Source organism: Cololabis saira, chromosome 6 (assembly GCF_033807715.1).
Source record: "Cololabis saira isolate AMF1-May2022 chromosome 6, fColSai1.1, whole genome shotgun sequence".
Taxonomy (NCBI): domain Eukaryota; kingdom Metazoa; phylum Chordata; class Actinopteri; order Beloniformes; family Belonidae; genus Cololabis; species Cololabis saira.
Window position 1 is genome coordinate 39,068,896 of NC_084592.1, and position 21,413 is coordinate 39,090,308.

The 21,413-nt window shown below is 44.0% G+C and overlaps 1 protein-coding gene across 1 annotated transcript in view; it reads left to right on the forward strand.

Moving 5' to 3' along the window:
• The first annotated feature begins 20,474 nt into the window (after positions 1–20,474).
• The window catches only part of LOC133446186 (contactin-associated protein-like 5), a 202,295-nt gene continuing 201,356 nt past the window's right edge, over positions 20,475–21,413 (forward strand). Inside the window, exon 1 of the mRNA XM_061724108.1 lies at positions 20,475–20,627. Within this exon, the coding sequence (XP_061580092.1) occupies positions 20,549–20,627 (79 nt within the window). The 5' untranslated portion in view covers positions 20,475–20,548. The remainder of the gene's footprint in view (positions 20,628–21,413) is intronic.

The following is a 21,413-nucleotide window of genomic DNA, read 5'->3' on the forward strand; positions in this document are numbered from 1 at the left end:
TTAACGCATGCAGCAGTGACAAGGTGTCGCTGTGATTTATGGGGTCACCAGCCAGGGAGATGTGGAAACACCGATCTTATGCACAAACAGATGATTGCTGGGTGATTTTATTCTCATCTTATCTTTCCAAGCCAAGAAGGGCAGGCTATCTTCTCAGAGACTGACTCCTCTCGATTTTCTTTTGTTTCATTCCCTTTTCTTCTTTTGTGCGCGTGTTTGTTTCACTAGCCGCCTATTACTTAAGTTTCTGAGTGCCAGTCTCGGCTTCACCAAGGCCGTCTGGTGGAGACAGTATCGATGATGTGAAATGAAAAGATTAATCAGGTCACAACAGAAGACGGACAAACTTCTGTCAATATAATTAAACAAGTTTTGAAATTATTTCATTTTGGCTTTGCAGAGAATATTAGATTGCCGCGTGGACCTGGGCCTTCCAGTCACTCCCCATGTGGGCATTTTACTTGAATGAACCAAACGAGCTGCATTATTCAATCCGAAGCATAAAGGAACTGAATTGGATTTTCAAGAGAACAATAAAGCAGAGAGGAACAGGAGAAGCAGAGAAAGCAGAAACACGAGCTTTGGAAACGATCTCATAATCCATTCAATAAAAATGAATTGGTGGACAAAGTCATCCGGCTGGTTCCTTTTGTCATTGTGGGATTGCTGGTCTCCAGTTCCTTACGGCATCACCACCACTTTGATCCTTTCATGATGCTGAGCCCCGTGCAGATGAGAGGATAATTTAGAAACATTTGATCCGATGACTGCGGATGTGTGACATTCGAAAAGTCAAAGTCAGCTTGCACATAATCCGGGTAAAAGAAAATATGAGGCCTGTTCAGGCTTAATCTAATTGGTTTTTTTGTGCTGTAATTGCAAGGCTTTTGTCCAATTGTGCGGTATGAAACGTCACGCTGCGTGAGAGTTCACGCTTTCTTTTCCAGGGCTGACGGATCACCTGAGACCGCGTCACCTGTGTGATGGCAGCTTTGTCAGGATCCTCTCTGTGCTGCGAAACTTCCCCAGAAGCAGCCACCGTGGAGAATTTAATTTGAGAAACAAAGGCGGCGCTGAGAGTTTCATCCTCGCAGATGATGGATGAGCAGGAGTTCTCAGATGCAAAGAACTCTCACATTTAGGCCTGAGCACTTCGGATGATAGCATCCTTCAGGCGAGGGCTCTCCCTCACAATCCCTGTCCAACTAAGCAGAAAACAGGTGGAAGTAAGATTCCGTTCCATTTTCCAGCTGTGATGAATCTTTTCCTGAGTTCAACAGTTTCATTTTCATTATCCAGCTGCCTGAGGAGCCATCCTGCACACTAACACGGGAGGTCTGTAGCCTTAACACATGTGTTGTAAATACACCGGCAACATACATGATGTGCGATTAATAAAATGTGCCTGAGTGGAGAAACACTAAAATAACTTTGGAATATACTGCCATTCTGCATTAAATTGCAATAAAACGTGATCTAATCATCATTTAAGTCAAAATAATTGACAAAAACAATATGCTCTAGGTAAAACTTTGCATACCTTTAGCCCAATTTATAACAGGAGGTGTAATTTCCTGCTACTGTGGACATTTTGAGCACCATCCTAATGTACCACCTACCTCGATGAAATAAGATCTCTAAAGACATATGATCAAGATTAGTTTATCTGCATGACCCTGGAGAAGAGATACTAAGCCATTTCAAAGAGTTTATTTAGCCATCAGTCCGACTGAATATAAAAGGGAGTTAAGTACTCAAACTAGTCCACCGAAGTGGAAGTCCAGCCGAGATAACTCTCCGAAGACACGATGCAGAATCCTCAAGGAAGTAAAGAAGGACCCCTGATAAACAGCTAAACGCCTTGAACACTGGTACTGGCGAACATCTGTGCTCACACCACCCTGTCTTACACCACAGAGGAAGGTATACGTGGGCATGTCTTCTCTGTTTGCAAGAGTATTCTGAAGTTTGCCAAAGAGCATCTTGGCAAATTCTGCTGAGAAAACGCTTTGTGGGTTGATGACTCAAGAGCTGAACGCTGTGGTGCGAACGAAGCACCTCTTACCTATATCAAGACTTTGTACCTATAACAAAGCACGGTGGGGAGAACATCATGATGCAGCCTTGCTTTGCTGCCTCAGGATCTGGACAACGTCTGTCATTGGGTATGAACCCCCAAAGAAGGCAGAGTTTCCTGCTAATACACAGCAGCCCAGACCAGAGAGCACGTGTGAACTCCTGCTGTGTGTGGCGACCGCTCTTCCGCCATTTTGTATCTTGCGAGACTTGAACGCCTAGTGATTTTGTTGTTTACCATTCACACGTGTACGAATGCCGCCTGGTCACATGCACACACGTGTATAGACTGATGTTTCTGTTTCACGTTTAGATGTCAGAACTTTATTCCAAGTGTTAACGCTTCACCGCCTTTAATACTTGTACAAATAACTTCTGATTCATTTGAATGAGAGAGGTTGTTTTTGGTTATTTTACACGTATTGGTGATGTTTTCTGGTTGCAAAGGCCTGTGCTCGGACTCCTTCCTTCTCTTTTACCCTCCGCTTCCAGGGAAATATTAAAATTCAGCCTTATAGAGGCACAAGGGTGATGTATGCAGTGTTTTATGCTCTGGTATATTCATGAATTGTCGAAACAAACTAGATTTAAAAGATGCTGCATGTCAGACGGGGCCAAAAGCATCCACACCGAGCAAGCTGCTCTTCTTCACTTTTTCTCATCACCATTAATGGCTGTGAGACTCAGTAGATCATGTTTATTTTAAGGAACCTCAGTAATGTCTTATTTAGCTTTCTTTAATACATCTCCTGACAAAAACTTTGGGCTCACCACTGCTGGAGGATTTCCACTGGAGTTTGATGGTTTGAACAATAACCAATATTACCCGTGATCAAACTCTGTTGACTCTTAATTCACATCTCAGCTGTCAGATTCACAGAAAATTCTAAATGTGCACGTGTTACTTGAACATTAAGAGCCAAGCCTTCGAAGGAAAGGCATGAAAGAGGAGATTCCTTTACCAAACAGTCCTTTTTATGCGTGATCTGCGCGCCTACAAAGCCCAGTGCTAACATTAATAGCCATTTTGCTTCAAATGCATACTTTTAACTTCAAACTGCTTTGATTCACTATCATTTGGTCCCCCAGAGAAAGGTCGCCACTTTTTATAATGTTAAGGGGGTCTATGGTAACTATCGTATGATTTTAACTTCTTTAATTTTTCATTTTCTATTTTCGTTTTTCTGTCTTGTCTTGGCTTGGATTTCCCTGGTCTAGCTATAAATTTTCCTTTGAGATCTTTTCCCATTTCATTTGCACTTGCTCCAAGTTTTAGACACCGCGTGGGATTACAGTATTGCTGTTTTTTCAGTGGGAGAAGTCGCGTTGTTGGATGTCTCCATTACCAGGAGAGACCCCACATAAGTTTTGGGGGAGCGTATTGGGTCGGATTTCACATTGGGTTCAGTACTTCAACACGGTCCCTGCTGTTTTAGCATCTCACATCCTTCCGAGAGTCTGAAACCTAAGTACTTGTCCACAATCAAACACAAACAGATGCGCAGCAACCATCTCGGCCCTGTCCATATTTATCTCATGATTATAGTTTGTTTTTCTTTGCCTTTTTTGTAGTTGAAGTGTTTTGAAGTGTTTAGTTTGCCAGTTCAGTAGATCCTGCCGGGTTTGGCACTATGAGGAGACGATAGTTAAGAGGACGGAGCCAGAGTTTGGCGCTGTTATGTTTCCAGCCTCCTAGACCTAATGAAGCCTTGGCTAAAGATTATGCACACAAATCTTGGCTCTGGGACACATGTTAAATGTAAATGTAAATGTAAAGGTCATATATGGAAACAAATAAAAAAGCTCTAAAAATCTCAGAATGTATTTATTTTATTTAGAGCTGATGGGGCCATAATTATATTTTTTTGACAACGTAATGTGGAGGAGTACTATAATGTAGAGGAGTACTATAATGTGGAGGAGTACTATAATGTAGAGGAGTACTATAATGTAGAGGAGTACTATAATGTAGAGGAGTACTATAATGTGGAGGAGTACTATAATGTAGAGGAGTACTATAATGTGGAGGAGTACTATAATGGGGATTAGTGCTACAATTATCAATACTAACATTGGTATAGATATTATTGATATTTGGATCAATCTTCCCAACACCACCGATTATGACCAATTCAAGTAAAAGGTGGTCATAGAAACACCATGTTTTATAGGTTGATAACATTACAAACAGAAGCAGCAGGGGTCCAGTGCTCCCTCCAGAAGTTTGGGGTTGATGCAGCTGAGATGCTAATATCCCTCTCTAAATCTGAGCTCCTGGTTTTCTCTTGGAGCTGGGCTCAGGTGGAAGCGCCAAGAACTGAAGGACCATGAGGTAGAACTGTGGAGGCATGTGTTGGCTCTGTGAACGTGAGCTGGACTTGTATTATTAGTGGTTAGCACTGTTGCCTCACAGCAAGAAGGTTCCCAGTTCGACTCCCAGGCCCAGCAGGTCTCTGTGGAGTTTGCATGTTCTCCCCGTGCTTGCGTGGGTTCTCTCCGGGTACTCCGGTTTCCTCCCACAGTCCAAAAACATGCATGCTAGGTAAATTGATGATTCTAAATTGCCCGTAGGTGTGAGTGTGAGTGTGTCTGGTTGTTTGTGGGGACTGCAGGCGGAAACTAGCATTTCTGCTAAACCTGGTGTATTTACACTGCTTAATGTAGTGTACATTAATATGCATTGTCCCGTCTAAAAATAAACTTTGAAACTATTACAGCCACGTGTGACAAAAGAAGGTGGTGCGATATGCAAAAGAATAAGAAAGTAATTCATTCCTTTTAGCTGACTGTATGAATGCAAGATATTTAATGTTTTGTCTTGTCTATCTCATTTCATTCGTGGACGTGTATCCTTTTTTGTGTTTCAACCATGAAAAACATTTTAAAATGATAGCAGTAAGTTAGTGACCTTAAGGAGGTAAATAAGTAGAGATGCTATTTTAAGGAATTGCTATCAACAGGTGGTTGTTAGGATGATTCGATACAAAAGCAGGATCTGTAGGAGCCACAGTCTCTCGGGGCAGAGACTATCTATTTTTCCAATAATTGAATGAGAAAATTGTTGAAATAAAAAACCAAAAACAAAGCAAAACAATGTTCCTCAAGAGAAAAGACTAGATTTCCAGGCTTCTTCTTTGCAGTACAATAGCCTTCAACAGAGAAATGTCTGTCAGTGTAGCAGGAGTAGGACCCAAATGCAACAGACCAGGATCAAACAAAGCTCCTTATTTAAACAAACATGGGAAAGGAAGAGCTGCTATGGCTGGATAGCTCAACAAAAACAAAAATCCAAAATACTAACGGGTAAAAATGAGCAAAAGCAGCACTAGGAAGGAGAATGGAGGAAAAAAGGACAATGAAGCATCCCAGACAGAAGGGCTGTGGGTGAGAGGGGAAGGAAAGAAAAACATTATAGATACGAGAACCAGTGAGACAAACAGGGAAGACAACGAGACACAGGAGACAATAATCTGGGAAGGCAGTAACTGAACACAGAACAAGGAGCACAAGAGAAAACCAAAAGCAAGATCAGTTAAAGCTGCAAGCAGCGATGAACGGGCCCTTGTGCGTGCAATTTTCACCAATAAAGGTCAAGGACTCAAAACTAAGTCCGATGACATCACCCATGACTCTTTATGTCAAACCATTCAAACGTTATGGCAGAAAAAAGGAACTATCAAATATTGACCAATCAGAAGAAGGGGCAGGGCTAATTTGCACCAATTATGGTGAAGGACTCGAAAACCGAGTCCGATGACACCACCCACGATTCTCTATATCAAACCAATCTAAAGTTATGGCAGAAAATAGGAACTATCAAATATTGACCAATCAGAAGAAGGGGCAGGGCTAATTTGCACCAATTATGGTGAAGGACTCGAAAACCGAGTCCGATGACACCACCCACGATTCTCTATATCAAACCATTCAAAGTGTATGGCAGAAAATAGGGACTATCAAATATCGACCAATCAGATGAAGGGGGGGCGTACTTTTGGGTGTCTATCAGCGCCACGGTAACGCTTTTGACTGAGAAAAGTAATGCGCATCGTCACTAACACACCTGGATGCACGTTACGGTTTGGGCGAAGAATCGGCCGAAGAAACTTCCTGACTTCCCGACTTCCTGTTTGGTTTCAGCCATGGCGCCAAAAGACTTTTCTTTAAGTTGCGACATGATACAGGTGTGTACCGATTTTCGTGCATGTACGTCAAACCGTCTTGTGGGGCTTGAGGCACGAAGTTTTCTAGGGGGCGCTGTTGAGCCATTAGGCCATGGCCATTAATGCAAACCATCAAATTTTTCGCCAGGCCTGGCTTGCGTGCAAAATTTGGTGACTTTTGGGGCACGTTTAGGGGGGCAAAAAGGCCCTCATTTCGTCGGAAAAATAAAAATAAAACGAGAACGAGAATAAAAACGAGAACAAGAACAAGAAAATTCCTACAGATAGAATAGGGCCTTCGCACTGTCAGTGTAAATCCCAACACTGAAACAACAACGCACAGAAAAAAAGTTTTAAAATAAAAAAACATGCAAAGAACAAACAACCAACCAACCTACATTTTTAGTGCTGAAAAAGGCAGGATCAGGTGGACCCTCATGAACCCTCAGACGCCTGTCAGTCATCAATCTCTCTAAATTAAAAAGAAAAATGTAAGTAGTGCTGAGCATTGATGCGTGTTTGCAGAAAAACTGGTTAAAATAACACCCCAAAGTTTCTTAATCTTTGTTTCTTTAAAGTCGCTCCACCCGTTGATTCCACAGGCCCCCTCTACAGGGAGCCCATGTGAGAGCGGGAGCCTGAGAACGGGGGGTTAGTAACAGGTTTTCAGTGTTGTGAGAAGAAACATGAATATAACGGAGCTATAGAAGCTGTTCTGTTCCAACTATCTGCAAACGTTCGATACACAACAATCATAATCCAATTAATTCAGCCGTGAAAACATTTGGTCATAATTATAATTTGTATTCATTTATCCTTGTTTACACCAAAAGTTGCTTTAAAAAAAATAGATCAAGTCTCTACCTTAAAACTACGTATTCATTTTAGATAACATGTAAAATTGCAGTTATTTTAAGTAATTTCAACTCATTAAAGCACTATACAATGTTCTTGATTAAGTGGTCATTCAGGGCGGGCTATGAGATACCACATGTTACTAACACTTTAACTAACAATAAAGTCAGCTGGGTCACATAAGTGAAAGTGAAGGAACAATATGTCAGAGCCGCAGGGAAAGCATGAGCGCAACACACGGAACCGCATCGAGCTCTTCTTGGAAATCTGTCTCCTCCACTTGTTCCTGTTAGCGTCTCACATTCATGAGCCTCTGTTAAATCTAATTTCAACCGGCTGTATTTAGGGATTTCCCTTCAAGGGTGCATTTCTTCTGTTATAAACACTGCACCGTGGTTCTGGTAGTACAGCATGTTCGGCTCTTGCTTACAACTCACCAGAATTCAAAGTAAAAGTCTAGTAAAGGAAACAGCAAGACTTCTAAATGGCATCTATAATAAATGCTGAAGTCTTCCTGCAGGGTTCTCTGTAATCGTGACGTCCGTATTTACAGCGCTGTAATGTTTTATTGTTGAGTTGGCTATTTCACTTGTTTGTAAAAGGTCAGCACATGAGCAGATAAATTATTTGATGTTGTAAAAGTTGCAGTTTGTGTCATCAGTTCTGCATTTTTTTGTCCTTATAAATTACTGTTAGGTCCAGAAGTATCCGGTTGTGTATAAAGGTCATAAATCGTAAAAAAAAAAAAAAAAAACAGATCCACAGTGGGTCTGAAAAAAAAACAGTTTAAGAGGTTTCAAAGAAACAAAAATGGCCTTATATCATTTGGGTGTAAGTATTTGAAAAGAAAATGAAATATTTGGACAGATTTTCTTCTTCACTTCAAGATGAAAGGAGCAGCAGGTCCAGAGTTGATAACAGGAGCTGCAAATACAAGTCCAACGAGGTCTCAATCTCCGTGATGGAGGCCATCAATACACTTAAATATAACATTGTGGCAGGGTGCAGGATTGGGGCGTGGTCTGCAGGGGAGAGAGGGAGTGCGGGGGAGTGGCGCACAGGTGACGCGGCTGGAACAGCTGACGATACACAGGTGTGTCTAATCACTCTCTGTGTATTTCAGTAGGGTGCGGGCTCTGGAGACGGGAGAAGGACGGAAGCAGAGCAGAGCGGGAGAGCAGCTCTGCTGACGGTGCGGGAGAGAACGTGGTGCTTGTGCACGTGAATAAACAAATAAGATTATACAAAGATCCCGGTGTCTGCTGTCTGTGTGACCCCCGTAGCAACGAGGAGTGCTACAAACATGTATAAGTATGAGAGCAAAAAAACGTAGGTGAGTTCAAAGCAGCACGGTGGCTTAGTGGTTAGCACTGTCGCCGTGCAGTAAGCAGGTTCTTGGTTCGACTCCCGGGTCTGGCAGGACTGTTTCTGTGGTTCATGTACTCTCTTTGGGTTCTCCAGCTTCATCCCACAGTCCAAACACATGCATGTTATTAATGGCCATTGCCTGAAACTGTGAGCATGCACGAGTGTTTGTCTATTTAGGTGGCCCTGTGACGGACCGGTGACCCGTCCAGAGTCGACCTCTGTAACGAGATGGGATAGGCTCCAGCCGATCCCCGTGACCCAGTACAGGATCAAGTGGGTGTAGAAGATGGACAGTGTTTCAGTACATCCGTGAGCCGAAAGAAAGTTCTGGAGACCTCAACCACATCAGAAGGCTGGGAGACAAGTAAAGCAGAAGTCTAACTGTCTGTATTCTGCCACTGCACTGTAGCTCATAATCTTTTCTTTTCTCTACTTTTTCATGTTCTCATTAAAGCGCCTTGAATTGCCGTGTTGCTGAAATGTGCTGATCAAATAAACTCGCCTTGCCTTTGTCTAGAATAGTTTGGAAGCCCTACAAATGAAATACTTCACTGTAATCCCTAAATATTAAATGCCACGTTTTTGTGAAACCTCTTGAATTAAGTCTGAAGGTTTATGCTTTGATCACGCTGAGATTATTTTTATTTTTATTCTTTTGTAGTGCCGTATCAAAGGAAAAAAAAAACTGTCAGTTTATTTGTGCAGCCAAGTGTGATTCGTATTCAAGAACGGGCCTGCTTAGAAACACAGAAGTAGATGATGAACGAGCACAAATCTCTGCTACAGCAGAGGAAGAAGTGGAGGATTCCACTGAAGTAGCAGGTTGGTCTCCAGGTGCAATCTTTCTTCCAGCATAAGACCTCTGACCGGCCAATTTACAGCAGCCCAAGAAAAAGAGCAGTGAATCTGTCCTCAGACACAAAAACTGAGTCTCTCCAAAACTTCACCGCCATTCAGCACAGAGCAGCACAGAGCAGCAGAATATCTGTGGGTGTTAGCAATCACACCCATCGTTCCAAAAGATTCAGTGACCACAAACTGGTCGCTGACATGGGCTGTCAGGGAAAATCCTGGCAACCCGGAGAGGACAGACTGAGTCAGGTCCGCCAACGCAGGCTGCATGCAAAACAAGACGCCAAGACTCAGACTCTCAGACTGGAACAAAGGAAGTGGCAGGGGGTGACGTTGCCATAGAAGCGGAGCAGAAAGCAGAAATACTACGCGTGGACTACACTCTGATCCTTTTTTTTTTTCAATAATATTTAATCCCAGTGCTCCTACCTATGTCAGTCCTAGGCATTGCTCACACTCTGCCAACCCCGGGAGGCCCTACACTGAACTCAAGTCTCCTTCTTAACTTGAGGAGTGAGCAGGCCGCTTCTTTTCACCAGACAGGGGTGGGGCTTCTCCGGCCGGACGTAGGCTGTGGAAGGATCGCGTTATTCCGGCCAGATCCTCCCCACCCCATTTGGCGCCCCCCCGGCTGGCCAGAGGGGGCATGTATAGCCCAGGACTGCTGCATGTTTTTGTGAGGGTAGCTCACATTAGCTACCCAAGGGAACAGGGGGAGAACATGCAAACTCCACACAGAAAGGCTCTTTCGCCAAGCCGACGCAGAACTAAACACGCCCTCAGCACCCACAGAGTCCACGGTGAGAATTGAACCCAGGACCTTCTAGCTGTGAGACAGCTGTACTACCAGGGGCCCGTTTCACAAAGCAGGTTTAGTGAGAACTCTGAGTCTGTTAACCCTGAAATGAGGGAAACTCTGAGTTTTCCGTTTCACAAAGGGAGGTAACTCAAACCAGAGAAAGAGAGGTAACTCTAGCCTGTTTCACAAAGAGAGGTAACTTAAGCTCTCGGTCAGTTACCGTAGTAACAGACGCTCTGAATCTAACCTGGTCGGGACCAGGTTTATTTCAGCGAACCTGGAGTTTCTCTCTGTCTCCTCCCTCAGTGGCGTCAATTCAGCCAATGGGCCTTTACGCAATACGCATCCGTTTTCTGCACCACGGACAGCAAGCGGCAGAGTTAGAGAGCAGAAAAGGCGTAGCCTATCTGACAAACGCAACGTATTTTATTCACTATGTCAGTGCAACAATATCACAGGGACATCCCAGTTTAACTTCAAACAGTTAAAGTCCAAATGCAAAAAGGAGAGGGAGAGTAAAAAAAAGTCAAATATTTCCCTTAAACAGATGTATAAGAGGATTTATATCTTACTTTGAGATGAACTTGCATAATTAATCCATCAGTGGCTAACAGCCTCGTTAATATATTCTGGACCCATCACTTGCCTTCTTTCTTTTTTTTTTATTGCGTGGTTGTCTGCTTCATTTTAATTTTTGTAAGTTAGTAACACTGCAGAGCGCACTTTTTTTAACTTTATTTAAAACTTTATTTAAAAGTTCCAATTACAGTCAGAACATTGACCGTGGACAGTCAGGCATCAAGGAATTAAATAAACAAATACAGTATGAGACATAAAGTGGATGAAGTGCATAAGTCATTACATAAGTAACATAAATATAATAAAATAAATCAATTTAAATAAAAAGAAAGAAAATGGCAGGACATATATTATATCTGCAGAGCGCACTAAAAACGAGATTGATAGCGACCACTGTCGTCAGGGACGCTGGGACATTTCAAGATATGAGGGGGGGGTACAAGTGTTGGGAAAGATAATACCTACTGAAATCCATCATGTTGTTCTGATATGCATTTTTAGTTATTTTATATGTATGAAGTAATAGAATACATCAATACAAATAGATACAGAGTAATTCCATAAATGTATTTAAAAAAAAAACATTTACATTCTCCCCTGAAGCCGAGGTGTGGCAGCTGCCGTACCCAATTGACGGCCCTGATCTAATTGACAATAAAATTTCATTTTTTTTTTTCAAAATATGCTCTCATACTCGCCATATGCACGTATTAACGCTTCTAACTCCAGTGGCGTGAAGTATGTGGATCTTCAGATGCAAACTAACGTTCCCTCAAAGGGATTTTGTAAATTGAAAAGATAAATAAAGTTAAAAAGAAAAAAAAGAAAATGTATGTCGCTCTTTTGTGTCGCCGGTTGCCATGGTGAATCCTTGTATCAGCGATCTACTGATGCTGGCTTTTTATTTCCCTCACGCTCGCGCTTAACTCCCGGTGAAACTACTTAGAGTTGAGTAAATTACCTCAAATCCGCTGTTCTGGAACCGAAAACTCAGAGTTTCCGATCTCAGAGTAGATCAACTAAGAGTTCAGGATTAGACTCAGTGTTTGTTGAACCTGCTTTGTGAAACGGACCCCAGGGGCCTGTACTACGAAGCAAGTTCAACATATCCAGGATATCTTTTCCTTATCCAGATTCACTAAGCGGGACAATTGCAATCACGCTAAGCGGTCACACGACAGTGGTTATCAACTCGGTATATCAACCCAGGTTTCTCCAATCTGGATATGAGCGCGTGCACATAAAAGGGGCGGTGTTTTCAGCGCATGACCAATCGCAAGCATGGAGAAGTCCGCTGTCAGAGCCGCTTATTTCAGTAGCGAAGAGCAAACAATAATTTTACGGAAATATGATGAGTATAGGCATATAATACAGGCAAAAAGCAACACAGTTGCAGCTGCAAAATGCAGGAAAGACAGCTGGCAAAAGATCGCTGACTGTATAAATGCGTAAATTCATAGGGATATAAACATATATTTGAATATTCTGGGAATCTTAATCTTAAACTGTAAACCATGATCAGCAATATTAAAATAATAAAAGGCTTGCAATATTTCAGTTGATTTGTAATGAATCCAGAATGTATGACATTTTTTTGTTTTTGTGTTTGCATTACAGAAAATCACAATATTCAAATTTTCTGAGACAGTCCTGTATATATTGGTTCTATAACTATTGTTGTTGACCGATAACTTGTGCTGATGCTGTACCAAAGAATTGGGTTTTTTTATTTATTTTATTTTATTTTTTATTTTTTCAGGAGGGGGGTATTTTATTTTAAAGTGACTTCTCAGAATGTTTGAGGGACGAAATTGAAAATCCCTTTTTTGCTATCCCCTTACAAATGCATCTTCTTTTTGATTTCTTCTTGATTTATTTAATTGGTATTAGTTTTGGATTGACTGTACATCGGATTTTGGGTGATGATTTGTTTTATTTATTCATTGATTGATTTATTTTTTTATTTTCTCCTCCACCTCTTTTTTCTTTTTTTCTGGATCGTTTATACAGGTACTCATCAGGGAAAGCAAAGGGGTTTTGGCGGTCCCTGAATACGCGTTCTCTTCGGAGGGATCCTCTCACGATCCGCGCGCCGAGCTCCACTGGATTCTCTTCGAAAGGGCATGCCATTTTCCAAGAGAGCTGATTGGTCAGTGGGCGGTGCTTTTATACCCGGCGATCTGTATCTCGAACATAACCTGCTCCGGAGCAGGTTAGCGGTTCAGCATAAGTTACCATGGCGATGTGCCCCGATAAGAAGTGAACCACCGTCGTAGTCCTGAAAACCCAGGGTTAAACCTGAAGTTACCTCGCTAACCCCAAATCCCGCTTCGTAGTACAGGCCCCAGGTGTGCCACCGTGCCCCGAACTCTGATCTTTAGGTCAGTTTTCACCTGCTCAGACATCTTCAACCTTCAATCATCTGACTATTTAAAGCGTTAAAAGTCGTGGATTTGCTGTTTGGCATCATGGTGTTCACCACAATGAACATGGACCAGAGAAAGCAAAGAAAAGAGTTGTCTGATGAGATCAGAAATAACATTCTAGGCAAGGCAAGGCAAGTTTATTTCTATAGCACAATTCAACAACAAGGTGATTCAAAGGGCTATTTAGAAAAAATATTTAGAAAAATAAATAAAATGCATGATTTAAAATTTGAAAAAAAGAAAAAAGAACAATAGATAAAAACAGTAATCAAAATGTAATCACGTTTTATTTATTTATTTATTGGTTTATTTGACAGGGACAATGCACATCAATAAAAACATTGCTGTAAATGTGCCAGAGTTAGCCAAGAGGCTATTTTTGAAATGTAAGCTTTAAAGTACCAGTGCAGGTTTGGATCTTTACACAGAAGCAGCTGAAAACAGGTGAGTCTTTAACCTGGATTTAAATAACTGAACGTTTCAGCTGATCTGACGCTTCTGGCAAATTGTTCCAGACATGTGGAGCATAGAAGCTGTATACAGCTCCTCCATGTCTGGTTCTGATTCTGGTAACTGATAAAAAACTGGATCCAGATGACCTGAGGGGTCTGGAAGGTTCATACTGGGTCAGGAGGTCACTGATGTATGTTGGTCCTGGACCATTTAGAGCTTTATTCATTTAGAGCTTTATAGACCAGCATCAGGACTTTAAAGTCTGTCCTCTGAGGGACAGGCAGCCAGTAGAGACATCAGAGCTGGACCACATCAGGTCCACTGTTTTGGTCTTAGTGAGGACTGGAGCAGCAGAGTTCCCAATGAGCTGCAGTTGTCTAATTGGCTTTTAAGGTGGACTGTAAAGATGCTGTTACAATAATCAAGCTACTAAATATGAATGCATGGACTAGTTTTTCCAGGTCCTGCTCAGACATCAGAGGGGGATTCCAGGAAGCAGGTTCAACAAAGTCCGAGTTTAAACCTGAACTCCGAGTTGACTTATCCTGAGAAAGGAAACTCTGAGTTTTCGGTTCCAGAACAGCGGATATGAGTTAGTTCAATCAACTCTGAGTTCGTTAAGCTCGAGTTAAAAAGCCATCATCAGTAGAGCCCTGATACAACGATTCACCATGGCAACCGACGACAACAAAAGATCCACATATGTTTTCTTTTTTTTTTTTAACTTTATTTAACATTTCAATTTACAAAATCCCTTTGAGGAAAAATTTGTTTGCATCTGAAGATCCACATACTTCACGCCTCTGGAGTTAGAAGTGTTAATACGTGCATATGGCGAGTATGAGAGCATATTTCGGAGAAAAAAAAACAACACAGCTGCAGCAGCAAAGGAGAGAATTGGCGTGGGAGAAAGTTGCTGCAGTCAATGTGTAAGTTTGAATATATTCAAAAGTATTCATTTAACATTTAAGCACACAGTCTTATAATATTACAGATGAAAACGGAATGGTATTGAATGAATGAATGACTTCCGCCGGCGCAAAGTCCCCCCCTCTCCGGTCAACATCCAGGGAACGGACATTGAGATTGTGGACTCTTACAAATACCCAAACGCAGGAGAGCAGGAGGCAGGAGTTGCAAAAGCAGGATTTATTAAACAAAAACAAAAACCAAAAGCGCTGCAGAGCAGGGTTGACCAAAAACACGAGAACAAAAATCCAAGAGCATGACACACGGAGGGTGGAAACAGTACGGACCAGCAGGGAGCAAAAAGACAAGACCAGATATACACAGGGGATAACGAGACACAGGTGCGGACAATCAGGGCAGATGGGAAACAGGAGGGACACAACTGAAAACACAAACTGGAAATGTCAAAACCCTGACAAAACTGGACTGGACTGTAAACACTCTACAGGCACTTTACAAAAAAGGTCAAAGCAGACTCCACCTGCTTCGCAGACTGAGGTCCTTCGGAGTGAGGGACGGCCTCCTGAGGACCTTTTATGACTCTGTGGTGACGTCGGCCATCTTTTATGGTGTGGTCTGCTGGAGCAGCGGCATCACAGCAGCGGAGAGGAAGAGACTGGACAAGGTGGTGAAGAAAGCCGACTCTGTCCTGGGCTGCAGTCTCGATTCTGTGGAGGTGGTGGGGGAGAGGAGGATGGTGGCTAAGCTGTCCTCCATCATGGACAATGTCTCCCACCCCCTTCATAAGACTGTCAGAACCCTGGAGAGCTCCATCAGTGACCGGCTTCGTCACCCGTGATGCGTCACTGAGAGGCATTGCAGGTCCTTCCTCCCCGCTGCCATCAGACTTTACAACCAGGCCTGCTCTCAGTAGCTAACGGACAATAATAACATGTGCAATAACCATATGTGCAATATCTGCATACCTTCCACACATTCTACTTGCTTTTTTTGCGCCATTTCTTTTTTATTTTCAACGTACTGTATATACTGTTCATATTTTGTAATTATATATATTTTTTACTTTTTACTTTTTACCCCTCCCCTGCATGTGTGTATTATGTGAGCTGCTGCCAACAAAGTGAGTTTCCCCACTGAGGGAGAAAATAAAGGATTATCTTATCTTATCTTATCTTATCTTATCTCACGCACAGATATATAAGATAAGATAATATATTATCTTATCTTATATATCTGTGTGTCATCTGCATAGCTATGGTAGTTTATTTTGTTGTTCTTTATAATCTGTGCCAGTGGGAGCATCTAGATGTTAAACAAAAGAGGTCCCAGAATGGATCCTTTTGGAACTCCACATGCAATTTTTGTCTGCTCAGATGTAAAGTTACCTATTGACACAAAATACTTCCTGTTCTCTAAGTGTGTTTTGAACCAGTTTAGTACCGTTCCAGAAAGACCCACCCAGTTCTCCAGTCGTTTGAGTAAAATATTATGGTCAACTGTATCAAATGTAGCACTGAGATTCAGTAAAACTAATACCGACATGTTTCCACCGTCTGTATTCAGACATATGTCATTAAACACTTTGGTCAGAGCATCTCAGTGCTCTGGTGCTGTCTAAAACCTGACTGGAAAGAACAGCATGTTGAAGGTGATGGCTGGAGACATTTTTCCAGCAGCTTGAATGGAAACCAAAGAGTCCTGTGAGAGAGCTAGGTTCTTCCGGGCACCCGTATACATGTGGACTGTTGGGGGAGGCGATCTGATGAAGGAAAAGTTAGTAGTGGAAAAATATTTCCTCAAGAAAACAAGGTGGGATTTATCGAGTCAACAAACCAAACAGTCTTAACAGGAATAACGTCCACAAAATTCCGGAGTAATACATGTCAGGAAAACATTAGCACCAAACTGTTAACTTTCTCCCAGACAGCTTCTCAACAAACTGGTACTCTCAGCACCTCTCCCCTGCCCTGAAACAGGCCGTGGTCCCAACAAGTCCCTACTGGGCCAAACCACTATATGGGATGGTGGCTAACACATCCCATTAATACAGTAACTAAATACAGGGTTAAAAAATAATAATGCAATTACATTTCCATTGTGACACACCTAACATCATATATATTGCCCCATATACCAATATTTAACAATTCTACATACGCAAACATACACAGTCATAAATACTACCACTCAAACCCCTCCCCTTAGGAATAATTTACAATACACCCTCTGGCTGTTTAAAATTGTTCTCCTGAGAAGCGCCTGCCTCTGCAGAGGAGCATCACAACAGGAGTGGTGATCCAGGTGAGTGAGTATGTTGTAATGTATAAAATGAAACCAGGAGTAAATGGGACATGGAATAACGGATACCTCACCACATGCCGTTGAGATTTTACACATCTGAACTGAGTTCTGAAGACAAAATGAAGGTTATTGATGGGGAATAAAACAAAACAAAAACAAATCTGGGCATACCATTTTAACGGCATTTAAATGGCCACCCCTGTGTGACGCATTGCGCTTCATTTCCCAGTTAATCCAGCAATAAACCCATGACAGTACAAAGTGATTCTCTAAGCACCATGGGAACACATGGCCTTCAAAGTCCAGACGTCTGCATATCGCTTCACCACACAGCCAGCACATGAACTGCAGAGAAAGGGAATTCACCATCTGAACCGTAGTCTAGAACAACTTCCAAAGAAATTCAAGGTTAACTTCAACGTCAAGGTGCATCAGTGTCAGATCAAACCGTCCATCACTGAACCAAAGTGGACGACCCAGGGGGAGTCACATTAGCTCTATGTTCACAGATTGCAGAAATGAAGCCTTCAAAGAAAATAACAAGTCTGGGCAAGGAACCCTTCAAACCTGAGACAGGTGTTTGTTCATGAGGACCAGAAAACCCGTCTATGGGTGGACAAGTGTCCGGGAGGACCAGAACACTGGTCTACAGGTGCACAAGTGTCCAAGAGGACCAGAACACCTGTCTACAGGAGGGCATGTGTTCATGAAGACCAGAACACATGCCTACGGGTGGACAAGTTTCCATGAAGACTAGAACACCTGTCTACTGGGGGACGAGTGTTCATTAGGACCAAAACACCTGTGTACAGGTGGACACGCGTTTATGAGGACCAGAACACATGCCTACGTGTGGAAAAGTTTCCATGAGGACCAGAACACCTGTTTACAGGTCGACACGTGTTCATGAGGACCAGAACATCTGCCTACGGGTGGACACGTGTTCATTAGGATCAGAACCCCTGTCTACAGGTGCACAAGTGTTCCTGAGGACCAGAACACCTGTCTACGGGTGGACACGTGTTCACGAGGACCAAAACACCTGCCTGCGGGTGGATAAGTGTTCATGAGGACCCGAATGGATGTGTTCGGGTGGACAAGTGACCATGAGGAACAGAACACCTGTGTACAGATGGACATGTGTTCATGAGGACCAGAACACATGCCTACGGGTGGATAAGTGTTCATGAGGACCATAACACCTGTCTACAGGGGGACAAGTGTCCATGAGGACCTGAACACCTGTCTACAGGTGGACAAGTGTCCATGAGGACCAGAACACCTGCCTACGGGTGGATAAGTGTTCATGAGGACCAGAACACCTGTCTACAGGTGGACAAGTGTCAATGAGGACTAGAACACCTGCCTACGGGTGGATAAGTGTTCATGAGGACCAGAACACCTGCCTACGGGTGGATAAGTGTTCATGAGGACCAGAACACCTGTCTACAGGTGGACAAGTGTCCATGAGGACCAGAACACCTGCCTACGGGTGGATAAGTGTTCATGAGGACCAGAACACCTGTCTACAGGTGCACAAGTGTCAATGAGGACTAGAACACCTGTCTACAGGGGGACGAGTGTTCATTAGGACAAAAACACCTGTCTACAGGTGGACAAGGGTCCATGAGGACCTGCACACCTGTCTACAGGTGGACAAGTGTCCATGAGGACCAGAACATCTGCCTATGGGTGGACAAGTGTCAATGAAGACCAGAACACCAGTCTACAGGGAGACAAGTGTTCCTGAGGACTTGAACGGATGTGTTCGGGTGGACAAGTGTCAAAGAGGACCAGAACACCTGTGTACAGATGGACATGTGTTCATGAGGACCAGAACACCTGTGTACAGGTGGACAAGTGTCAATGAGGACCAGAACACATGCCTACGGGTAGACAGGCTTCCACGAAGACTAAAACACCTGTCTACAGGGGGACATGTGTTCAATTAGATCAAAACACCTGTGTAGAGGTGCACAAGTGTCCATGAGGACCAGAACACCTATCTACAGGTGGACAAGTGTCCATGAGAACCAGAACACCTGTTTATGGGTGGACAAGTGTCCATGAGGACCAGAACAACTGTCTACAGGTGCACAAGTGTCCATGAGGACCAGAACACCTGTCTACAGGGGGACGAGTGTGCATTAGGACCAGAACACCTGTCTACAGGTGGACAAGGGTCCATGAGGACCTGGAAACCTGTCTACAGGTGGACACGTGTCCACAAGGACCATAACACCTGTCTACAGGTGCACAAGTGTCCATGAGGACCAGAACACCTGTCTACAGGTGGACGAGTGTTCATTAGGACCACAACCCCTGTCTTCAGGTGGACAAGTGTCCATGAGGACCAGAACACCTGTCTACAGGTGCACAAGTGTTCCTGAGGACAACTGAGGACAAGAACACCTGTCTACAGGTGGAAACGTGTTAACAAGGACCAAAACACCTGCCTACGGGTGGATAAGTGTTCATGAGGACCAGAACGGATGTGTCCGGGTGGACAAGTGACCACGAGGAACAGAACACCTGTCTACAGGTGGACAAGTGTCAATGATGACCAAAACACCTGTTTACAGGTGGACAAGTGCCCATGAGGACCAGAAAACCTGTCTACAGGTGGACAAGTGTCCATGAGGACCAGAAAACCTGTCTACAGGGGGACAAGTGTTCATTAGGATCAAAACACCTGTTTACAGGTGCACAAGTGTTAATTTGGATCAGAACACCTGGACACGTGTTCATTAAGACCACAACCCCTGTCTTCAGGTGGACAAGTGACCATGAGGACCACAACCCCTGTCTGCAGATGGACAAATTGCACTGGACTTTTTAGAAACGACTCGATTGCAGTTATTGACTCAATTATTAGGATGCTGGCTCCATCAATTATGTCCACGCCAGTATCAACGATTGTTTAGTTTTTTCATGATTGTGTTTTGGGCTAATGAGATCTGGAAACCATTGCACTCGGTTTCTGTTTGCATGTTAGTGTCCCGCCTTTTCTCCCTCTCTTTTGATTTAACAGGTCTCAGGGAAACGACTTTCAATTTATTTCATGTTGAATTCAGCTCAGCATCTGTACAGAGTTGGTGTGACGAGTGAAAACCAAAACAGACCAAACTACAACAATTAAAATAAATACAAGACCATAACAAAACAAAACTGCCTTTCATCAGCTTTTCAGCTCTTATGAGCATCTTAGAGTGAGTGGACTTCACACCAAGCTGAAAGCAGGAGGACAGAGAAGTGATCCGGACTCTGTCAGAGGGATGGGCAGGACGTGGCTGCGCACGAAGCACTGTTGAACTGCTGGTGCCGATAATTAACGCGTGACTTTGGACCACGAGTGATTATTGTGTTCGGGCTCTTCATGCGGACCCCCCATCTCTCTCCAGCCTGCCAAAAAAATTCGGTTGGGTTCCGTCCATATAGGCTACGCGGACACAGCCCGGTCTCTGCTATTGTTCTGCTTCTCCAGCAATGATCGGGCAGCGCGATGCTGCTGTTCTGCCAATAGAGCCTGAAACAGAGACGGACGGAGGGAGAGAGGGAGAGAGGGAGAGAGGGAGGGAGGAGAGGTGGGCTGCACCTCACAGGGAGGAGGGAGGGCGTGCCATCGTGGGAGAGGTTTGCTCCTCCACATCAGACTCCTGGTTATCCCTCCAAGCTGGAAGATCGAGGAGGACCCTGCGCTACAGCTTTTCCTCTGCACGGACGCGCGGATAAAGTGCGCACCGCGGATGAAGATGGTCGCGCCGCTGCCGGTGCTCGTCCTTTGCACCCTGAGCGTCCTCGGCGGAGCTTCAGCCGCCTCTCACCGTGAGTATCGCACCTTTCCAGCCGCGCACACCTGTCAGCTCCACTCCTCCGTGCGGGATGGAGCCGACGCCGGGCGGCCGGGTTCTGGCAGCCAGTTGCTCGGCTCCTGCTGACAGAGTCAGTGACCGAGCTGTCCAACGCTGCTGGTGCTGATGCTGAGGCTGATGCTGGTGCTGATGCTGATGCTGAGCCTGATGCTGAGCCTGATGCTGATGCTGATGCTGAGCCTGATGCTGATGCTGATGCTGCTGCTGCTGCTGATGCCCGTCATGTCCAGTCGGAGTCCGGCTCCTGCGAGTCAGGGGCGTGAATAAGTTTCACCCGCTGAGGAGCAGGATGAATGGACCGGACGCCACGCTGAAGGTCAAGCGGACAGGTTCAGGTTGTGTCATCTTCACTCGGGCTCATGTTTTTCTGGAGAGTCCGTGCGATGGGTTGGTGTTTGTTGGAGAGCTGAAAGTGCTGAGCGGCCGCAGCTGCAACGCTCCGGCGGACCCTACACCCCCACCCCTCTCTGAACGCAACACACCCCGAGCTTCAGCATCTTCACCTTCACGTGAGACTGCGTTAGGAGGCCTGCCTGTGCCGCCGTGCCGCCGTGCCATCCTTGCGCTCACCGAAACCTTTCTTAACGAAATCCACAGATTGACTGGTTTGGGTTTTCTGGAATGTTGACATGTTGAACTTAAACAAGTTGTTTTATCCAGGATGTACTGTAGGATGAAGATGGTCTGTGTTGTGGCAGTTCAGTCATTAGAACAAGCATTAGAACCGTCATTTCAAGCT